The 20,763-nt window shown below is 54.5% G+C and overlaps 2 protein-coding genes across 2 annotated transcripts; both read left to right on the top strand.

The window, feature by feature from the left end:
* Window positions 1–9,536: 9,536 nt before the first annotated feature.
* GNG8 (G protein subunit gamma 8) lies at window positions 9,537–10,089 on the top strand. The gene is made up of 2 exons (XM_068993400.1): window positions 9,537–9,620; window positions 9,961–10,089. The coding sequence occupies exons 1-2, from the start codon at window positions 9,537–9,539 to the stop codon at window positions 10,087–10,089; spliced, it is 213 nt and encodes a 70-aa protein (XP_068849501.1).
* Window positions 10,090–17,275: 7,186 nt separating this feature from the next.
* Window positions 17,276–19,478, top strand: PTGIR (prostaglandin I2 receptor). Its single transcript, XM_068993446.1, has 2 exons — window positions 17,276–18,043; window positions 19,087–19,478. The coding sequence occupies exons 1-2, from the start codon at window positions 17,276–17,278 to the stop codon at window positions 19,471–19,473; spliced, it is 1,155 nt and encodes a 384-aa protein (XP_068849547.1). The 3' UTR covers window positions 19,474–19,478.
* Window positions 19,479–20,763: the final 1,285 nt, after the last annotated feature.

Below are 20,763 nucleotides of genomic sequence, written 5' to 3'. Positions count from 1 at the left end.
CACCAGCCCCAAGCATCCTGTATCCTGTATCGAACATAGACTGGCGATTCGTTTCTTACATGATAGTATACATGTTTCAATGCCATTCTCCCAAATCATCCCACCCTCTCCCTCTCCCACAGAGTCCGAAAGTCCATTCTATACATCTGTGTCTCTTTTGCTGTCTCGCATACAGGGTTATCATTACCATCTTTCTAAATTCCATATATATGTGTTAGTATACTGTATTGGTGTTTTTCTTTCTGGCTTACTAGGTGACGTATTTTCCTGTCGCTGTAGTAGCTGCGTATGATTCCATGATCTCACCTTATTGTCAGCTCCTCAATTCTCTATTTTGGACTTCAGTGCAGTTGTGTCTTTGTATATGCCTCTGTGCATATACATATTTCTAGGATCCTAGAAATAGACTTGCTTGGTCATTACAGTACAACCATTTGAAATTTTAATTGACACAGTCACAATTCCTTCCACTGAGACTGCCCTCAGTTGACATTTCCAACAGTAATTTCAGAGATGCCCAGTTTTTTCACCCCTTCACCAAACAAGACATGCTATTCATCATTTTCATTTTGCCAATGTGGGGGAAAAAATGTTTTTATCTTAATTAGCATGTCTCCCTACTTTCATACAACACATTTTGTATGCTTGTTGACCCACTTGTAATTCTCTGAATTGCCTGTTCACACCTTTTGCCCATTTTTCTTTTGGGTAAATCCAGTAATTATACTAACTGCATGGATGGGTAATTAGAGACTCAGAGAGGGGCTATTACCCTGGTCACAAAGCAAGAGAGAGCCAGGACTAGGATCCAATCTCCGCCTGACTTCACAATCTGAAGAATGGGCATTTGTTGCTGCTTTGATCTTTGTGACTACATGGCTACATGGGTGTGTCCACCTCTCTGTTGCTTTGACTTCTGAGAAAGTAAGGTCTGCTGTACTCAGTTGTATGTCCAGGGCCCACTAAGGCAATTTGGATATAGTAAGGAACAAAACAGAAAAAAAGTCCTTGCCCCATGGAGCTTCCCTTCTGGTAGGTGTGAGTTGTAGTGGTGGTGTGAGTGTGGATTAAAAGATACTTCCTTCTACAGTAACAAAGTTTATTATTTGCTTTGTTTTGATTTTTTTGCTTTTTTTTTTTTTGGCTGTGCCTTGAGATTTGCAGGATCTTATTTCTCTGACCAGAGAGCTGGGGCATTGCACTGAAAGCGCCATCTAAAATCACTAGACCACCAGGGAACTCACAAAGTTATTTTTTAAAGTTTCCGGGAAAAGTCATTGCTTCTCAGGCCCTTGGGAATATTTCTCCCATCTCTGTTTCATAAAAGGAGCAACTAAAGCTGAAAGGGGGAAGGGACTTGTCTAAGGATACGCAGATCACTCAGTGGTCAAGATGGTTGAAGTGCAGATGGCTGACCTTTCTTCCTTTTTAAGATTTTAGTGCTTAATCATAAAAAAATAACAACACTCTGTGAGCACTTACTATATGCCAGACTATTCTCAGTAACTCATTTAATTCTCACATTCTCACAGAGGTGGATATGATTCTTACACCCATTAAAAAAAATATTTATTTATTTGGCTGTGCTGGGTCTTAGTTGTGACACTTGGTATCTTTAGTTGCAGCATGTGGAATTTAGTTCCCTGACCAGGGATTGAACCCAGGGCCCCCCTGCATTGGCAGCATGGAGTCTTAGCCACTGGACCACCAGGGAAGTCCCTCTTATGTCCGTTTTGATGGAGAAACCGAGGCACAGCTCTCTGGAGTCACTTAGCAGAAACCAAGAAATAGCAAAGCCAGACCTTTAAGTTCAGACTGCCTACGAGTCCACGCTGTTAGCCATTGCCCCATCAGCCTATTTCTGTATGGATTATATCTAGACAGATACACAAGGAACTGCTCACAGGGATGGAGGCTGAACTGGTTGCAGGCAGGAGAGGATGCTGACATAATAAATACATAAATTCTATAGTTTTTAAAAGGTGATAAGGACTGTGAGGGGAAAACAGCAGAGATGAAGGAATTGGGAGGAATAGGAAGGCAGAGGAGTTTTTAAGTAGACTGATTAGGGGTGCTCTAATTCAGAGGGTGACGTTTGAACAGAGACCTGAAGGAGGTGGAGAGTTGAGGCTTGTGGATCTCTTGGGAAAGAACCTCCCAGGCGGAGGGGTCAGCCAGTGCTGAAGCCCAAACAGTGCCTGGTATGTTGGCAAAATAGCTGGGAGTCCAGCATGTCTGGAGCAGTGAGTGACCGGGGAGAACGGGGCTTGGGGAGGGTGCGGGGGAGGCGAGGGCCGAAAATGGTCTGGGACCACTGCATCACGTGGGGTCTCATGGGCCATGGTGAGGAATTTGGTTTTTATTCCTCCAGAGAGATGAGAGCCATGGGAGAATTCAGAGCAGGAGAGGAACTTAGATGTTTGGGGTGTGGGAGGAGGGGGTTAACAGTTCTATTGAAACATAATTCACTACCATAAAATTCGCCCATATGAAATATGGGACTCAGCGGTTTTTGTTTAAAAAATTTTCCCCCTTGTGATGAGAGCTTTTAAGATGGACTCTCTTAGCACCTTTCAAACATGCAATACAGGATTATTAATTATACTAACCATGTTGTACGTTATATCCCATGACTTACTTGCTTTACAACTAGAAATTTGCTTTTGACTCTTCACCCATTTTGCCCATCCCCCGACCCCTCAGGCAACCATCAATCTGTTCTGTGTCTACAAGCTTCTTTTTGTTTTTAGATTCCATATGTCAATGAGACCCCGTGGCATTTGTCTTTTTCTGTCTGACTTCTGTCATCTGTTGTCCATCCATGTTGTGACAAATGGCAAGATTTCCCTCTTTTTTATGCCTGAATAATATTCCATTGAATTCACATTTTCTTTATTCATTCCCATCAGTGGACACTTAGGTTGCTTCCACAGTCTTGGCTATTATAAGAAATGCTGCAATGAACATAGGGGTGAATGTATCCTTTTCAATTACTGTTTTCATCTTCTTTAGATAAGTACCCGGAAGTGGAATTGCTGGATCATATGGTAGTTCTGTTTGTTTGAGGAAACTCCATACTGTTTGTCCATTGTGGCTATACCAGCTTACATTCCTAGGAATAGTGCCTGAGGGTTCCTTTTTCTTGACATCCTTGAATGACACCTGTCATTGCTTGTCTTTTTGATGATGGCCTTTCTGATAGATGTGATATCTCATTGTGGCTTTGATTTGCCTTTCTCTGGTGTTTAGTGATGTTGAGTGCCTTTTCAGGTACCTGTTGGCCATCTGTATGTCTTATTTGGAAAAATGTCTATTCAGATCTTCTGCCCATTTTTAAATCAGATTTTCTTTTTGCTTTTTAGTTGTATGAGTTCTTTATATATTTTGGATATTAGTTCTTTATGTATTCTGAATGTTAATCCCTTATCTTGTACATGGTTACCAATGTACCCCATTCAGTAAGTGGCCCTTTCATTTTGTTGATGATTTCCTGTGCAAAAACTCTTAATTTGATATAGTCCCACATTTATTTTTGCTTTTAGTGTCAAATCCAAAAAATAAAATCTCCACATCTGATGTCAAAACATACTGCTTATGTTTTCTCCTGGGACTTTTGTGGTTTCAGTTCTTAGGTTCAAGTATTTAATTCATTTGAGTTAATTTTTGCATAAGGTGTAAGATAGGGATCCAATTTCATTCTTCTGCATGTGGCTGTTGAGTTTTCAGAACACCATTTATTGAAGAGACTATCTTTTCTCTGTTGTATATCCTTGGCTCCTTTATTATAAATTAATTGCCCATGTATGCGTCAGTTTATTTCTGGGCTCCCCATTCTAGTCTGTTGATCTATGTGTCTGTTTTTGTGCCAGTACCATACTGTTTTAATTACCATAGCATTGTAATATAGTATGAAATTAGGGCACACGATGCCTCCAACTTTGTATTTCTTTCTCAAAATTGCTGTGGCTATTTAGGGTCTTTCCTGATCTCATACACATTGTAGAATTGTTTGGTCTATTTCTGTGAAAAATGCCATTGGAATTTTGATAGGGATTGCACTCAATCTCTCAATTGCTTTGGATAGTATGGACAGCTTAATAATATTAATTCTTCCAGTCCATGAACACAGGATGTCTTTTAATTTATTTCTGTCTTCTTCAATGTCTTTTATCAAGGTTTTATCAATGGCTTTTATTATAGTCACAGAGCTGTCCTGTGATTATATTATCACCACAGTAAATTTCAGAACATTTCCATCACTCCAGGTAGAAACTCTGCATCCCTTATCTGTTATCCCACAGTCTCCCCAGCCTGTGGGGATCCACTTTTGTAGATCTATTTTTGTCCTTTTCGAGTGGCCTGTTCTGGAAATACATGTGGAATCACGCAATATATAGTCTTTTGTAACTGTGTATTTCACTTAGCATAATGTTTCAAAGTTTATCCATGTTGTAGCACATGTCAGTACTGCATTTCTTTTTATTGCTAAATGATGTTCCACTGTTTGAATAGACCACATGTAGTTTATCCATTTATCAGTTGATGAACATTTGGGTTGTTTCCACTTTGGGGCTTTTGTGAATAATCCTGCTATGAACATTCAAATACAACGTGTTTGTGTGACTACATTCTTTCATTTCTCCTAGGTAGATACATAATAGAGGAATTGCCGGATCATCTGGTAACTCTGTTATCTTTTGAGGAACTGCCAGAGTTATTTTCTAAAATGGCAGCATCGTTTTACATCCCCATGGTCTCCATATTCTCACTAGCACTTGCTACCGTTATCTTGGGACTTTGTTTTAAACAGGGTCCCTCTGGCTGCTCTGTGCCGAACAGGCTGAGGGAGACAGAGGTATTAATAGAAGCTGGAGACCCAGTGAGTTAGGGACTATAATTGCCCAAGCTGCAGGGCATGGTGCCTGGACCAGAGTGGGGGCAGCACAGGAGGTGAGAAGTGACTGGATTGTGGACAGACTTTGAAGATGGAGTTAATGGGATTTGTTGCTAGAGCAGTTGTGGGGTGTGAGAAAGGGAGGGGGGGTCAAGATTGACCCATCAACTGACATGAATAAGACTGTGGTAGGAGAGGGTTTGGCAGATGGACTCAGGAGCTCAGTTTTGGGCAACTGAGTTTGACATACTGCAGACATTCATATGGAATGTCCGATAGGGACTGGGTATTCCATGCTAGATTAACTGTTGGCAGTCATCGCCCGTTTCTTTAATAATTCAAGTCAGAATTGAATCTGCAATCCAGGGTCTCAGTTTCTCCCTCCAGAAAATGGGATCAGGAGTACCACTGTCATGAGGCTGGGGAATTCCTCTGCAGCACAGGGCAGGGTTGCACATCTGGAAACCAAGGTAATCCGTAGAGTGGAAAGGTCCGCAACCGGGAAGAGAAATGGAGGTTACGCTTGGTTCAGACAGCGTCCGCCTGTCCGTCTCCCCGCCCCCAGCCTCTGGCTGCCATTAGAGACAGGGAGGGAAGATTGGGTCGTCACCCTGCCTTTCCCCGCTCTGAGCCGTGTTTCCTCCTCGGGGGCTGCCCGGGCCAAAACTGCTGATGGAAACCAGCTGCGGGAGGCGCCGAGGTTAGGCGTAAACCCAGGCCCCTCCCCGGCGCCGGCCGACCCCGCTAAGGGAGGGGGACGGGGGCGCCCTAACTCCCCTCCGCTCTTCCGCAGCCGGGCCCGGGGCCCTGGCACGTCCGGCGCGCCTGATGCTTTCCAGATGTGAGCCTAGTTCCCCTCCCCCTCCCGCAACCTGGCCCTGCTGCTCCCGCGCGATAGGGGGTTGGGGAGCCACGGTCCGATATCCCCCTATCAAATTGGGGACCCAGGCCCGTACCCCCTGCCGGCCGGTCTTGCGTCCCTGCTCAGGCGGTAAAAACCGAATTGGGATGGAATGACTGCAGTAAAGAGGCTTCTTTCCGCGACCTCCACGTCTCCCCGGGGCTCGGCCTCCACCCCTCCCTCAGCCCGCTAAGGAGGCGAGGTCGGGAGCTGGTCCCAAGACCCGCCCCTCGCGGCAAACCACACCCAGGACACGCCCCAAAGACACGCCCCGAACACGCCCCTTCTACCCCCAGCCCCGAACTTCCACGCCCCTTTGGCGGCCCAGAGGTCTTGCCTCTGGGAAGCGCCTCTGCAGACTCCGCCTCTGCCGTCTGGTCCCCTGCGGAGGGTGCGGTCGGTCGTGTCTGTCTCTCTACCCTCTTCTGTCTGTGTCTCGGTGTCCGTGTTTCTCAGTCACCGTTTCTGACTGTACTTTTCTGTCTGCGTGTCTCTCCTGCACGTCTCAGTCTCTGCAACCCTCTGCCTGTCTCTGTCTCTCTTAGTCCCTGGGTCTCCATCTCTCCAAATTTCCGTCTCTGTGTCCCTATCTCTGCCTCTGTCTCTCCCGGCATCTTTCTCTCCCTCTTTCTGAATTTCTGTGTCCGGTCCATCTTCAGTGAGCTTTCTCTAGCTTCCTCCACCTTTCTGTGTCTCTCCCACCTCTAATTCCCAGCTTGCCAGCGGGGGCGCTTTGCCCTCCGGGTTTCTACCTCCTACGGCTTTGGCGCCGGCGGAGTGGGCGGTTCGGCGGACCGCGGGCTCCCCCGTGTGGCCGGCAGGAAGCTGCCAGGAGACGACTGCGGGCTGAGTGTGCAGCGCCCGCGAGTGTGTTCAGGGGAGGACACTATGGGTGACACTCGCTGTGTGAGTGTGTACCACTCTGAGATCGGGCGTGAAGTCCAGAGGTTGTGCGTAGCTGTGTGACCTTGTGAGATTTTCTGTGACAGCCAGAAACTGGGCGTGACTGTGAAACTGTGTTCAGTTCAGTAAAGTTCAGTCGCTCAGTCGTGTCCGACTCTTTGCGACCCCATGGACTGCAGCATGCCAGTCTTCCCTGTCCATCGCCAACTCCCGGAGTTTATTCAAACTCATGTCCATTGAGTCGGTGATGCCATCCAACCATCTCATGCTCTGTTGTCCCCTTCTCCCCCTGCCTTCAATCTTTCCCAGCGTCAGGGTCTTTTCAAATGAGTCAGTTCTTCAAACCGTGTTACACCGAGACATTGTGTGTGACCGTTTACGTGAGTGCCGAGATGACGTATCGGTAACTGCATGTGACACCATGAGTTTGGGGGTCCCTGAGACACTATTTGGAGGACTGTGACATTGAGAGACCATGTGTGAGCAAGAGGTCGTGTGTGACAGTGTGCAATATGGTGAGGATGGGAGAGTTGTGTGTGTCCATGGGGAGATGATGTGTGAGAGACGGCAAGAATGAATGAGAATGGCCCACCAAGTAATGGCGTGAGAAGCAGTGTGAGAGACTTGTGGGGAGGGAAGCTGAGTGTGAATGACCTTGTGAGTGTGCGACAAGGGTGTGTCCGTCACAGTGATGACGTGTGAGATGCTGGGTGTGATGTGTGTCACACAGATCGTGTGGGGCCCTGAGAGACTGGCAGAGTGTCATGGCAGTGCATTAGAGAATGTGCAACTGTCCAGGGCGCTCAGATGAGCATGCAAGGAAAACTGCATGGGTGTAAGCTGTGACACCAGGCGGCTGCGGTATGAGGGCAGCACCTGTGTGTGATACAGACTGTGTGAGGCTCAGCAAGACATCTTGAGAGGTTGCGTGTGATCCTGTGTGGAACTGCGTGTGTGTGTCTCTACACCTGACGCTCAGAGGTTATCCCTCTGACTGTGGTTGTGTAAGGTGTCACTGGTGGTGATGGGCCTCTCAGAGAGATTGTGAGGGACCGTGTGACATGACTGTGGCGCCGCGAAAGGTTAGGGTGGTTCAGGAGACTGTCCGCAGCATCATGTGAGGCATCTCTGCGAGGGACTGTGAGTGTGACTCTGTGTGCTGAGAGGGCATTATTTGGGGTGGGGTGACACGGAGGTTGTGGGTGTGACAGGGTGGCCGAGCGTATGTAATGGAGTGTGAGGCTGTGTGAACGCACAGGAGAGATTTGGATGACTGTGGGATAAATGCGGCAGAGTGGGGTGGGGTGGGGGGGCTCATCCTAAGACTCTTTTCCTGTGAGTGTGTGTGTGTGTGTGTGAGTGTGACGGAGATAGAGACAGAGATTGAAAAGGGAGACTGACACAGAGAGAGAGAGAAAGGAAGAGAGAGACGGACACACAAAGACAAAGAGAGACGGACAGATGTAATGAGAGGACCCAGAGAGACAGGACGCGAGGGTGAGGGGCATGCTGGTGGCGGTAGCAGGAGGAGGCGGGTCCTCAGGGGCTGTGCCCCAGGAGAGGGGGCGGGGCAGAACCGAGGTGGGTACAGACGCTGTGTCTCTGCCACCCGCCTGCCTTCCCAGCCCTGAGCAGCAACAGGTAGGAGGCTGTGGTCCTGAACCCCGACAGCTGGTCCCTCTGCCTGGGAACGAATGCATGCGCGAGCGAATGAGTGACTTTATCCTTGCTCATCTCCGTCAGCCTGCCTTTCCCTCTGTCTCTCCGTGTGCCCTCCTCTGTCCCTTTTCATCACTCTGGGTCCCCTCCTGCCCCTCCACTTCCTTCTGTCTGTTCCCTGCCCTTTCTCCCCTTTCTCCCCCTGCCTCTAGCGCTCTATTTGCCCTTCTGTCTACTCTCTCCCACCTCCGTCACTCCATCTCTCCCTAAGCCTTCTGTCGCCCCTTCTCTTTCCTCCCTCTGTGCTTTCGCCCGCGCTGTGCTTCTCTCTCCCATAGCACTCTGCCTCTCTCCTCACACCCCTCTCTCCCTGTCTCCACTCCCTCCAGCACTCCGTCCCACCCGCCTGTCTCTCCATCTTTCTCTCCCTCAGCCTCTTTATTCCCCCTCCCGCTCCCCATCTCTCTCTGCTCCTCTCTGTTGCAATCTTCCCTGTCCCTCTCCCAGTCCTGGCTGTGTTGCCCCCCTCTCCAGCCCTTTCTAAGGCTGCTAATGAGCAGAGGAGCCTTTGAGGTGGCCAGGGCTGGGATGGGGGGCTCCCCGAGGGGGGCGGAGGGGGCAGCTGCTGCCAAGGCCCTAATGAGGCCCCCTCTGGCCCCTCCCGCGGTGATCTTAATTCCCTCTTCTCCGGGGAGCCCCTGCTAATTGGCCTGGGGAGGGCCCCCTCCTGGCTCTTGCGCTCTCCCCGGGAGGCGAGGACACCTGGATCTCGGGATCTAACACCTGTGTCCCTGTCCTCTGTCCCTCCCTCTCGCTGCCTCTCGGCCTCCCGTCTGTGCTTCCCTCCTGCCTTCCCTCTCTTCCCTCCTTCACCTGCCTCTAGGTACCCCATCTGTGCACCCCTCCAAGCCTTCTCTTGGCCTTCTCGTCCCTGTTTCTAGGTCCCCCTTTCGGCCGGCTTCTTGGCCCCCTCATCTGCGCAGATCTCCATCGCTCCCCTTTCCTTCTGTTTTCCTGTCTCTTCCTCCACTCTGGGCACCGCATCGGTGAGCCCTTCCACGCACGCCCCTATTAGTGGGTTCCACCGCCACCGCCAACCCTATCTGGGGACCCACCTTTGCCCTAGCCTACTCCTTCGCCCCCACTCCCACCGGCTTTTAACCTTTCCCCGCCGCAGCCATGTCCAACAACATGGCCAAGATCGCGGAGGCCCGGAAGACCGTGGAGCAGCTGAAGCTGGAGGTGAACATCGACCGCATGAAGGTGCTGGGTCGGGGTGGGGAGGAAGGCCGCGGGCTCCGGGGCTGGAGTCTGGACTGGTCAGACTTGGGAGTGGAGCCGGGAGCCCGGGTGGAAAGATCCCCTTCGGAACGGGACTGCACTCCAAGGAAGGGGGGTGGAGGGTGGGGAGCGGCTGGACAAGGGGGCTGGACCGAGAGGGGGCGGGGCCTAAGGGCGGGGGCTGGCAATAGGAGAGGCCTGGACACGGGGGCGGGGCCTGACAGGGGCGGGCCTGACTCGAGGAAGGGGCCAGGCAGGGGGCGTGGCCCAGGCAGGGGCGGGGCGGGGCGGGGCGTGGACATCTCCCCCTGGGTGCCCGCAGGTGTCGCAGGCAGCGGCCGAGCTCCTGGCCTTCTGCGAGACTCACGCCAAAGATGACCCGCTGGTGACGCCGGTACCCGCCGCAGAGAACCCCTTCCGAGACAAGCGCCTCTTCTGCGTCCTGCTCTGAGCCCTCCCGACCCCCCTACCCCGTCAAAATATGAATCCAATAAACGTGGTGACTGCGGGGGTGCCTGTGCTCTCGGGGAAACTGAGGCACATGCAGAACCTGGGGCCACCATGGAGGAGCCCGTGTCCCTTCTCATTCCTTCTTCGTGTGTGTGGAGTGTGGGGGTGTGGGGAGAGGTTATGTGGATGTGGGGCAGGGGGATTATCAGAGGACATCCTACGTCCTGGCTCTGGCCTCCACGAAGTGTTCCCGCGATCCTGAATTGATTTAATCGTCCCAACAGCCCCAGAAAGCAATTGGCTACGTATATGAGGAAACTGAGCCAAAGGAGGTCCCTTACTCAGAGTCACAAGCTAAGAGATAATGGGGTGAAGACTGGACCCTCCTGCTCCCTGCACCTCTCGGCTGGCGGCTCTTCTTGCCTCTCTCCTGGGCTGGAGGTCTTTAGAATACCCAGTACCCACCTTTTTCGTCCCCTGAATGATTCCAACCCCTTTTTACACATGGGCCTACTCCCTACCACAGCCCCACCCCCACAAGCACTGAACTTGTCCCTGTTCCTTTATTCATTCTTCCAAACACTCTTGGTCCTGTAATAGTTGAAACAGGGGTCATGGACACGACCAAGACAGCCCTGGCCCCGGGTTCCTGGGGTTCAGAATCCAGTGGGAGTGATAGAGCTGTCCTGGGATAGTGATGATTCAGAGTGGGCAGAGCTGGGATGGGGGAATTCAGAGGGAAGGCCTGACTCAGCTTGAAGGTCAGGGAGGGCTTCTTGGAGGAGGGGACATCTGAGCTGGTACAGGGTGGGAGTTAAACGTGGGGTAGAGAAGAGAGAAGTGGGGCTACAGGGGACAAATCAGTACGTACATTCTTTTCTATTTCCTTTTTTCTGAGGACATGGATTACGGTGACAGCCCTGATTCCTCTTCTGTGTTTCCCACTTCATACACTGGTGATTTCCAGGACCTGTATTTGCTGTTTAGCTGCTAAGTTGTGTCTGACTTTTTGGGACCCCATGGACTGTAGCCCACCAGGCTCCTCGGTCCATGTGATATTCCAGGCAAGAATACTGGAGTGGGTAGCCACTTCCTTCTCCAGGGAATCTTCCCCACCTAGGGAATGAACCCATGTCTCCTTCATTGCAGGCAAATTCATTACCACTGAGCCACCAGGGAAGCCCTTTTAGGACCTACATGCTGGCAGTTAAATGAGAGTACTTCACATAAACGCCCACCTTGATGGCTTCTTCCATTTGGAAGGTCTGGGTGACCTCAGAACTGCACAATCTCCAGGGTGACCAGAGACTATGATATGGGGCCCTGGCTTTCCAGTTCGCCAAAGTCCCCACCACACCCTATTGTCTCCCAGTGAGGGACACTGGGGATCAGACACTATTTATCACAGAGCCTGTGCCAGGAGCTTCTTACAGAGAAATGAAGAGAAAGGTAAAATGCCTTGAACCCATGATTCTGTTGAAAATAAAGAAATGCAGACTGGGTGAGCTATGGGCTTAATTATTTAACCTTGTTGGTCTGAGGTCCACTGAGTTTGTGACCCCTCCCCTCTCCTCGAGCCCTCTTGTCTTGAGTCTGCACCCCTGGATCTGGTGGAGATGACTCCCTAGGCCTCCCCTTCCCAGAGGGCCCGTGCCTGCGTCTGGCAAGTGCTCCATTATTCACATTGAATTAGGGTCCCCTGGGCCCCAAATCTGAGCTTCCTGTTGAATTGAGGCAAGAGACGCTGTAATTACATCTCCCTCCTGCCTCCCACCTCTCAGCCTGGCTCCGGCCCTGGTTGCATCATGTCTGTGGGAGCCCCGGGGGAGACAGAGGGGGACAGAGAGAGCCAAGGATGAGCTGAAGGGAGGAGGAGTGATGCTGAGGGGAAGTTGCCAGAAGGATTCTGGAATTTCACAGACTCAGCATCCTTGCATCTTAGAACCTGAAATGCAAAGGAATCTCAGAAACTCCGAGGGCTGGAACTGTGGAGTCTCTGAACCCTGTTGGGGTCAGGATGCTAGGGTCCTGTCCCCTAATTGGGCTAGGATTCCAGAGCTCTGCACTTCAGAAGTGTACGGATTTCTTGAGCCTGGCCTGTTAGACCCTTCGAACCCTGGGACCTTGGAGTTGATCTTGGGGAATGGGAATGGAGAAGCAAGTGGGGTTGGCTGACCTAGTGGTGGGGCAGCGAGCCGGAGGAATGTGTGCCTGCCTGGAGGAGCAGGGGTGGGTGAGCCTGCACCTAGACCGAGGCTGAGAGAGACGAGAAGCCGGAAGGGAGAAGCCGGAGCAGGTCCTGGGTGACCAGCCTCCAAACCAGATAATCTCATTAGCTGGATGTGACTTCTGGTTCCCTTTCCCTGCCACCTCCAGCTGTGAGGTCAGCTCTGGGGTCAGGCTCAGGCCAGTCAGAGCCAGGCCAAGAGGCAGAGGTGAATACCTGGGGAAGTGCTGGCATTCAGCAGTTCCCTCCCACTTCACCCCAAACCCCAGGGCTGCAGACTGCCCCACCCAGCTGTCCTCCTTCCACACCCCACCCTGCATGCTTGGCACTGAGGGGCCGGAGAGTAGGAGTAGACATAGCAAGGCCAGAAAGAGCCGTAATCATGGCCGTCACTTAGGAGTCCGGTTTCACAAGCCCATCTCACTCTGTTCTAACAGCAGCTCCCACAAAGTCTCTGCTTAACCCCATTTTACAGACATGGAAGACTGGCAGGGAGAGACAACCTAGTCAGCTGGGGCTTGAGGTTGGAGATGACCTCCAGAGGGGCCGGAGGGGTTCAAAGGGGGCCTTGAGGGACAGAAGTGAGGGGATCCCAGGGGAGGCACCCAGCCCAGGCAAAGGCAGGGCAGGGAGGCAGAGTAGGGACACCAGGGGCCGGTGAAGGAAGCGGCGGCTAGTAGGTGGGCAAGGGCCCATTGTGGGCTGGCAGTTGGGGTGGTGGGCAGAGAATACTGGCCTCTAGCTGAAGGGGCTGGGGCCTGCTAAGGAGGGATGGGTTAGGATGGACACACGGCAGCTCCTCACAGCAGTGAGTGGGCACAGATGACAAGTGGGCCTGGCAGGCATGAGCAGCTGGTGGCATATGTGTGTTGGGGGGAGGGGGCGGTGGGTACGAGGTGGAGCCAGCTCTCTCCCAGGGTAGGGCCTGGAGGACGGAAGCCCGGGAGCCGGGAGAGGGCCAGGCCCAGGGCAAGCTGGCATCTTAGGTCAAGAGCACGACCAGATGCAGGCCTGGGCAGGCGGCTGTAGGCGCTGGCCGGCAGGAGTGGGAGAGCTTGTCCTGGTCCCATTTCCTGGCTTGCTTGGTGCTTGTCCCCATGAGGACACTCGCCCGGATGGAATGACTCAGCTGAGGGCCTGCCCAGGCTCCAGCTATGACCCTCCACTCCCACTGCTTGTCGCATGCCACTTGGGACCACGCCCCCTTCGGATGGTACCACCTCTGAGTCCCTCAGCCCTCTACACATGGTGGTTTGTTGAGTGAATAACAACCCCACCAGTAACAGTCTGAGGGCTCCCTAAAAGCAGGCAGAGTGAATTCCGTCTCTAATTTAGGTCCATATAGTCAAAGCTATGGTTATTCCGGTAGTCACGTAAGGATGTGAGAGTTGGACTATAAAGAAAGATGAACACCAAAGAATTGATGCTTTTGAACTGTGGAGTTGGAGAAGACTCTTGAGAGTGCCTTGGACTGCGAGGGGATCAAACCAGTCCATCCCAAAGGAAATCAGCCTTGAATATTCACTGGAAGGACTGATGCTGAAGCTGAAGCTACAATACTTTGGCCACCTGATGCGAAGAACTGACTCATTTGAAAAGACCCTAATGCTGGGAAAGATTGAAGGCAAGAGGAGAAGGGGATGACAGAGGATGAGATGGCTGGATGGCATCACCGACTCGATGGACATGAGTTTGAGCGAGCTCTGGGAGTTGGTGATGGACAGGGAGGCCTGGCATGCTGCAGTCCATGGGGTCACAAAGAGTCGGACACGACTGAGTGACTAAACTGAATCTTTGTTCAGTAGCTGAACAAAGTACAACGTGTACTTTGTTGTACTTTGTACAACATCCCAACAAAGGCAAGGCAGCCATTTGATGAAGAACATCAAGGCTTAGATACATACGGACACACGTGGGCTGACACAGCCATGAAGAAACACGTGGTCACCAATGAACAGACACAACACACCCCTAGACACAGATACACAAAGAGACCTTACAGGAAAGAATACCCACCGCTCACACACACACACACACACACACACACACACACACACGCACGCACCATGCTGATACAATGCTCACTTAGGTGACCCAAACCCACACACGAAGTTCACAGGCCCAGTCTGTAGCACGCTCCCTTCGGGGTACCCATTCCTCCCCCGCATGGTGCTGCGTGTCCATTCCCAGGCCTCCCGGGGCTGTCCTCCATCTTCTGCTGTGCTGCCCCGGGGTCCCTCTGGGGAGGCTCGAGTCCCTTCTCAGCAGCGCGTGGCAGGGGGAAGGTGCTGACTCACCCGTTCAGTGCAGTTCCCTCCCACAGCTCTTCCCACCCCCGGAAGCCACCACCCCACCCTCCAGCCCAGCCCAGCTGGGGTGACCTCTCGAGCAGGAGGCTGGGGGCTCCCCAGAAAGTGAGCATGTCTGACCCCGGCGGCATGGACTCCAGGGATTCTTAGGAAGGAGTTACAGTCATCACCTCTCCTGCCTGCTCTGGAGCACAGAATTCATGTCAAGGTCACCAGGGCTTCTGACCCTCAGCGGCAAAGGTGGGGAAACCGAGGCCTGGAGGCGAGTACCGTCAGGGGAGCAGCGTGGACTTCCTGAATGCTCAACAGGAAGCCAGTGACAGGGAGGCTCTGGGCACCAGAGCACCCCCTCCCACCCCTGCAACTCCCCTGATGCCGAGACAGGAGGCTAGCCTGCCAGGCGTCATCCTTCATTAATATGAGAGAACTTCCTGAGTTCCCTTTGGTCTGGCTGGGGATTGCGCAGAGGATGAGGGGGGGACCACGTGGCCAAGTAGGCCTGAGACACAAACACCAGGCACCCTCAGAGCAGGGCTGAACGGTCACCCTCCAGAGCCCCTGGTGTGGTTGGGGCTGGGGCACCCATCCTGGTGGAAGCTGGGAGTGCCAGCTGGCCGCGGGTGATAGGGAACCGGGAGATGGGGGAGAGGGGAGGGGATTGTGGTCATGGAGGCTGGGGTGACATAAGGACAGAGAGAGGAAGTCAGTAGCTGCCCAGGGTCCAGTCCTCGGGGTCAGGACCATTCTTCCCGGCCTTGGATGTGCTGGGATATCTACACAGGTTCTCGCCTTGTTCCAAAGAGGGGTCTCGGATGGGCCACTGGCCATGGTCAGTCCATCAGGCCCACGGAGTCAGTGTTGCCCCGTTGTACAGATGAGGAAACTGAGGTCCCCTTGCTTCCCTTCCTGGCCTTGGGACCATCCCATAGCAAGGAGGTGGTTAAATGGGGACAGGAACTCCAGTCAAATGGCGTAAGATCTTGAATTTGTCATCTCTGTATTTAAATGGCCTCCCTGAAAAATAAGGGGCATCTGAAAACGTCTCTGAGGTCTTTCTTATCTGATCCTTGGGTGGGGAGGCCGCATAGGAAATGGGCTCAGTGGGAATAGGGACTGGTGACCGCTGTGCTAGCCGCGGGTACACGCAGGCAGACCACACAGGCGGGAGGGTGGTGTGGCTGGCAATGTGTCTGTGGAGGGCTGGGATTCATTCTGGAAGAGCAGTGTTGGAGCCTTGGACTGGACGGCTGGCTGTGGCTAAAATATTATTCCTTGAAGTCAAGGTCACCAGCGCTTGGCCTGGGGCCCGGGAGGGCTGCTGGGGTGAGAGACAAGAGGGCGGGAGGGCGCTCCCCTTTGATACTGACCAGCGGAAATCCTGGCGGGGGGAGCTGTCCCCTTCTTGTGGATGTCAGGTCCCTCCTCCCCCCACGGCCTCCCCAGGGCTCGGCGGGGGCGGGAGTGTGTGTGAGCTGGGAACCTGTGGACCAACAGGGCTCTAGGGACTGGCATTTCTTTTCTCTGGCAGGGCCACCTCTTCCCCCAGCCTTGTGGAAGGAGTGAAGTGCGTCCAGGGAACAGAAATCTCAGTTGAGCCTGGAAAACACTCCATAAGGGAAGAATTTCCTGGTCGTTTCTCAATCCTTAGGCAATGCCCTAACCCCAAGGGGGCTGAGCCTAGAATAGATGCCAGAGGCCACCCCCAGACCGCCTTGCAGACTGGCCGGCTATGCCGCTCAGGTCCTGTCCGGGTCCCCACTGGCGACTCCCAATTCCAAGGAGATGATGACTCAGGTGATCCCCACCCAGGGTGCTGCTGGGCAGCACGGGGAAGCCAGAAGGGTGCAGAGGCAAGAGCTAGCCGGAGGAGGTGGCAGGTGGTTCAGGATGGGGTCCGTGAGAGGACGTGAGGAGGGAGAGGGAGGCGCAGGAGACGGATGGGTGTCTGGGGCAGGGGAGTGGAGGGGAGCGCGCCAGGGAAGGAGGGAGGGAGCCAAGGGACCTCTGGAGAAAGCAGGGGGAGGGAAGGCGGGGCAGAGAGAGGAAATGAAAAGCCCGGGGCGAGCACGATCGGGGCTAGATGAGTTCGGGAGCGAGGAGGGAGGGAAGTCTGGAGAAGCTGCCACTCGGAGCCAGACAGACCCAGGGAGCAAGACCCCGGAGAAGGAGCGAAGGGGGACAGAGGGGCTGAGAGAGTCGGCAGAGGTGCGGTGAGAAGGGGCTGGGAAAGCAGAGATGCAGAGGAGGGGATAGGTCGGAAGAGACAGGGAGGGAGGGGAGGCGAGGGGAAAGGAGTGGACCAGGGAGGGGACCGAGCCAGAGCCAGAGTCAGAGGAGGAGAGAACTAGGGGCTTGGCAAGTGAAGGACTAGACGGAGAGACAGAGGTAGCGAAGGAAAGAAACAGGAGGGAGAGGCGGGGAGAGAGCCTGGGGAGACAGAGGGCAGAGAGACATAGATGCCCCAGAAGTGCGGAGGGTAGCCCGGGACTCCGCTCCGCCTCCAGCTGCACCAAGGACCCCAGGGGAGCAGGGAGAGAGGTGCTGGGCATCACAGGGGCGGACCCGTCTCCCCTTCCCTCGCCACCTCCCACCCCCCACCTCCCCAGGGACCCCTCCAGCCCCTCTGCCCGGGAGGCAGCCGGAGGCCGGGGATGGCGGATTCATGCCGGAACCTCACGTACGTGCGGGACTCGGTGGGCCCGGCCACCAGCACCCTGATGTTCGTGGCGGGCGTGGTGGGCAATGGGCTGGCGCTGGGCATCTTGGGGGCGCGGCGGCGGTCGAGCCCCTCGGCCTTCGCCGTGCTGGTCACCGGGCTGGCGGTCACCGACCTGCTGGGCACGTGCTTCCTGAGCCCGGCCGTGTTCGCGGCCTACGCCCGCAACAGCTCGCTGCTGGGCCTGGCCCGGGGCCGCCCGGCTCTGTGCGACGCCTTCGCCTTCGCCATGACCTTCTTTGGCCTGGCCTCCACGCTCATCCTCTTCGCCATGGCCGTGGAGCGCTGCCTGGCGCTCAGCCACCCCTACCTCTACGCTCAGCTGGACGGACCCCGCCGCGCCCGCCTGGCGCTGCCGGCCATCTACGCCTTCTGCACGACCTTCTGCGCGCTGCCCTTCCTGGGCCTGGGCCAACACCAGCAGTACTGCCCCGGCAGCTGGTGCTTCATCCGCATGCGCTCGGCCGAGCCGGGTGGCTGCGCCTTCTCGCTGGCCTACGCCAGCCTCGTGGCCCTGCTGGTGGCCGCCATCGTCCTCTGCAACGGCTCCGTCACCCTCAGCCTCTGCCGCATGTACCGCCAGCAGAGGCGCCACCAGGGCTCGCTGGTCCCCGGCCCCCGGGCAGGCGAGGACGAGGTTGACCACCTGATTCTGCTGGCCCTCATGACGGGCATCATGGCCGTGTGCTCCTTGCCTCTTACGGTGAGTCCCCTGGGCAGCTCCGGTGGGCGGTGGGGAGGAGGGCAGCGTCCAGTTCTAGCCGCCACTTTTGCGCCCATTTCACGGATGGGGAAACTGAGGCTCAAAGAGGTCAAAGACTTTGTCCACAGTCAGACAACTCCAAACTTTACAGAGACGTTTCTCCCCACTTGCTTATGCTCCATTTGACTCCTCCTGACCCTTGTCTCCCCTCCTCCACATTCCTAGCCCCCCACCTCTCCACCAGTGCTACCCCCCCACCAACCTTCCCCTACCCATGCAAGACTAATAAGATCCATCATTCAATACTGCACTCTGTCTAGTCTGTGCTCAGTGGTTTAGAAATCCCTTCTCCGATCATCTCAGGAATGATCTTACGCATCTATTCCACAAGAATTTAGCAAGAAACGTGATGAAGTTTCTGTCGGCATTTCTACAAAGGAGGGGTGATAATGTCTTTTGCCCACGATCACACAGAGGCAGGGCTGCACCCTGGGCTCCTCTGATGCCAGGGTCTGATCTCCTTGTCACCCTGCTCCCCACTTCTCCAGCCCCACCCATGTAGGTGCCCTTGGGCTCTCCTGGTCTCACCCCTTCCCTGCAGGAACTCCTGCCCTGCCCCTCCCAGAGGGCAGCAGAGCTGATCCTGGTCCTGTGGCACCCAGTCCTCCTGACACTGTCTGGACCTCCGCTTCTCTTTCTGCAAAATCCAAGGGCTAGGGTTAGAGTTGACAGTCACCAAAGCTTTGAGGGGGTGATGGAGGACTCGGAGACGGGACACACACACAGCCCTGGGACCCAGCCCCACTGCCCCACCTCTCTCCCTCTAGAGCTTTGCTGACTGTCTCCTGGGGCTTTCTCTCCCTCTGCCCCTGGATGCATTTCTTACTTAGTTCTCATCTTATTTCTTTCCCCTTCTGACAGTCCGCACCTCTCTCATTTCTGCCAGTGAGCAAGGGAGAGGAGGGGGTCCAGAGGGGGTCCAGAATGGGGTGTGGGCAGAGGAGTCCTGGGGTGCTTCTTGATCGCTCTCTGCTTGCCCTCAGATCCGCGGCTTCACCCAGGCCATCACCCCAGACAGCAGTGAGATGGGAGACCTCCTGGCCTTCCGTTTCAATGCCTTCAACCCCATTCTGGATCCCTGGGTCTTTATCCTCTTCCGAAAGTCCGTCTTCCAGCGGCTGAAGCTCTGGTTCTGTTGCCTGTACTCGAGGCCTGCCCAAGGCGACTCTCGGACATCCCTCTCTCGGTCCGCCTCGGGGAGGAAGGACTCAAGCGCCCCCCCGGCTCTTGAGGGGAAAAAGGGGAACTGGGTGCCTTTGTCAGCCTGGGGCGAGGGGCAGGGGGCACCCTTACCGGCTGCACAGCTACCTACCAGCACCATGGGAACACCCTCCAAAGCGGGGTCCGAGGCAGCCTGCTCCCTCTGCTGACATCTGCCCGGTGAGCTCCCGCCCTGTCTTCCGGCCGCAGCTGCCAGAAATTCAGGGACATGAACGATGGCTGCGGGCGGATCAGCCCGGAGATGGTTCCTGGAGCCCTGCCGGCCGGAACATGGACCCTCTGGATTCAGGGGATGGTCAGCTGCTATTTCTCCTTTCTCTGGGTGGCCACGAGGGCTGTGGGAGGAGGGAGATGGTGAGAGGAATTACCCTGGAACATGAAAAGAACAGTTGTCTCAAAATATCCGGCGGCCTGGCCGGCCTGGTCTGGCCGTCACTTGCCCATCCATCTCACTGTCTAAATATTTAGAAGGCAGAAATGTTCCCAGCAGCTTCTGTGCGCTCAGGTCTGCTCTGGTTAGGGTTCTGCCTCTGATCTTCCTTCGTTCAGGGTGCTCCTGATGCCCACCCCAAGGCCCCAGCAGACAGCCCTGAGCCCAGCTCTGCGGGGTGTGGGGGGAGCCCCAGAGCCACCCTCTCTCTGCCTCATGAAAGCCTGGGATTTCCTGACAAGTTCCCTGTCTCCCTTTCCTTCCTGATTCCCTGTTGGACTTGGGAGGCCTGGTCCACCCCCCACCCCACCAGGGGAGAAGGGGCGACTGTTGCCTTGGGAGTGACACCACTGGACGGTTGCTTGGAAAAAACTGCATGGCTTGGTGAGTTGCAAGAAGTGGATGGCGGGTGGCAGGAGAAGCTGGAGAATGAAGGGGTGGGAGCTACAGAACCCAGGGACGGCCCAAGGACTCAGACCTAAGTCCTGTACCGATCCCTGGATAAACAGCTGCCCCCCACCCCCGCCTCAGCCGCCCCTGCATAGCCTGACCACACCCCCTGTGTCCTTGGAACCCTCTCAAAAATGTCATTCATCCATTCATTCATTCAACAAATAGTGGGCCCTGAATCTACCAGGTGCTGGGGACACAAACCGGTCTCAGCCCCACCTGGGACTCCTCTAGGGTGATTTCCAGCCTTCAATCCCCCTTCTGATAGCCGGGGCTTTTCCAGCCATCCACCCCTCTCTCCTCATTAGCCATCCCCTGCCTTTAGGCACCGAACTCAAGCGTTTTCCAGGAGTGAGCATGAAAGGAAGTGGTGCTTGGGGTGGTGGGAGGAGGTGAATGGGAAAGCCCCCAGACTCTCCCCAGCCCTGGTTCCACTTTCTCACTTGCTTCAGGGTTAAAGCAATCATTCTGCCCCTGGGCGGGGTGAGAGTGGGGGTGGGTGGAGGAATAGATGAGGCAAGAGCTTCCTATAAAGACGGCGGCTAAAGTGAGTCCTCCA

This window comes from Capricornis sumatraensis, chromosome 20 (genome assembly GCF_032405125.1).
Source record: "Capricornis sumatraensis isolate serow.1 chromosome 20, serow.2, whole genome shotgun sequence".
NCBI lineage: Eukaryota > Metazoa > Chordata > Mammalia > Artiodactyla > Bovidae > Capricornis > Capricornis sumatraensis.
This window is presented reverse-complemented; position numbering and strand designations above follow the sequence as displayed.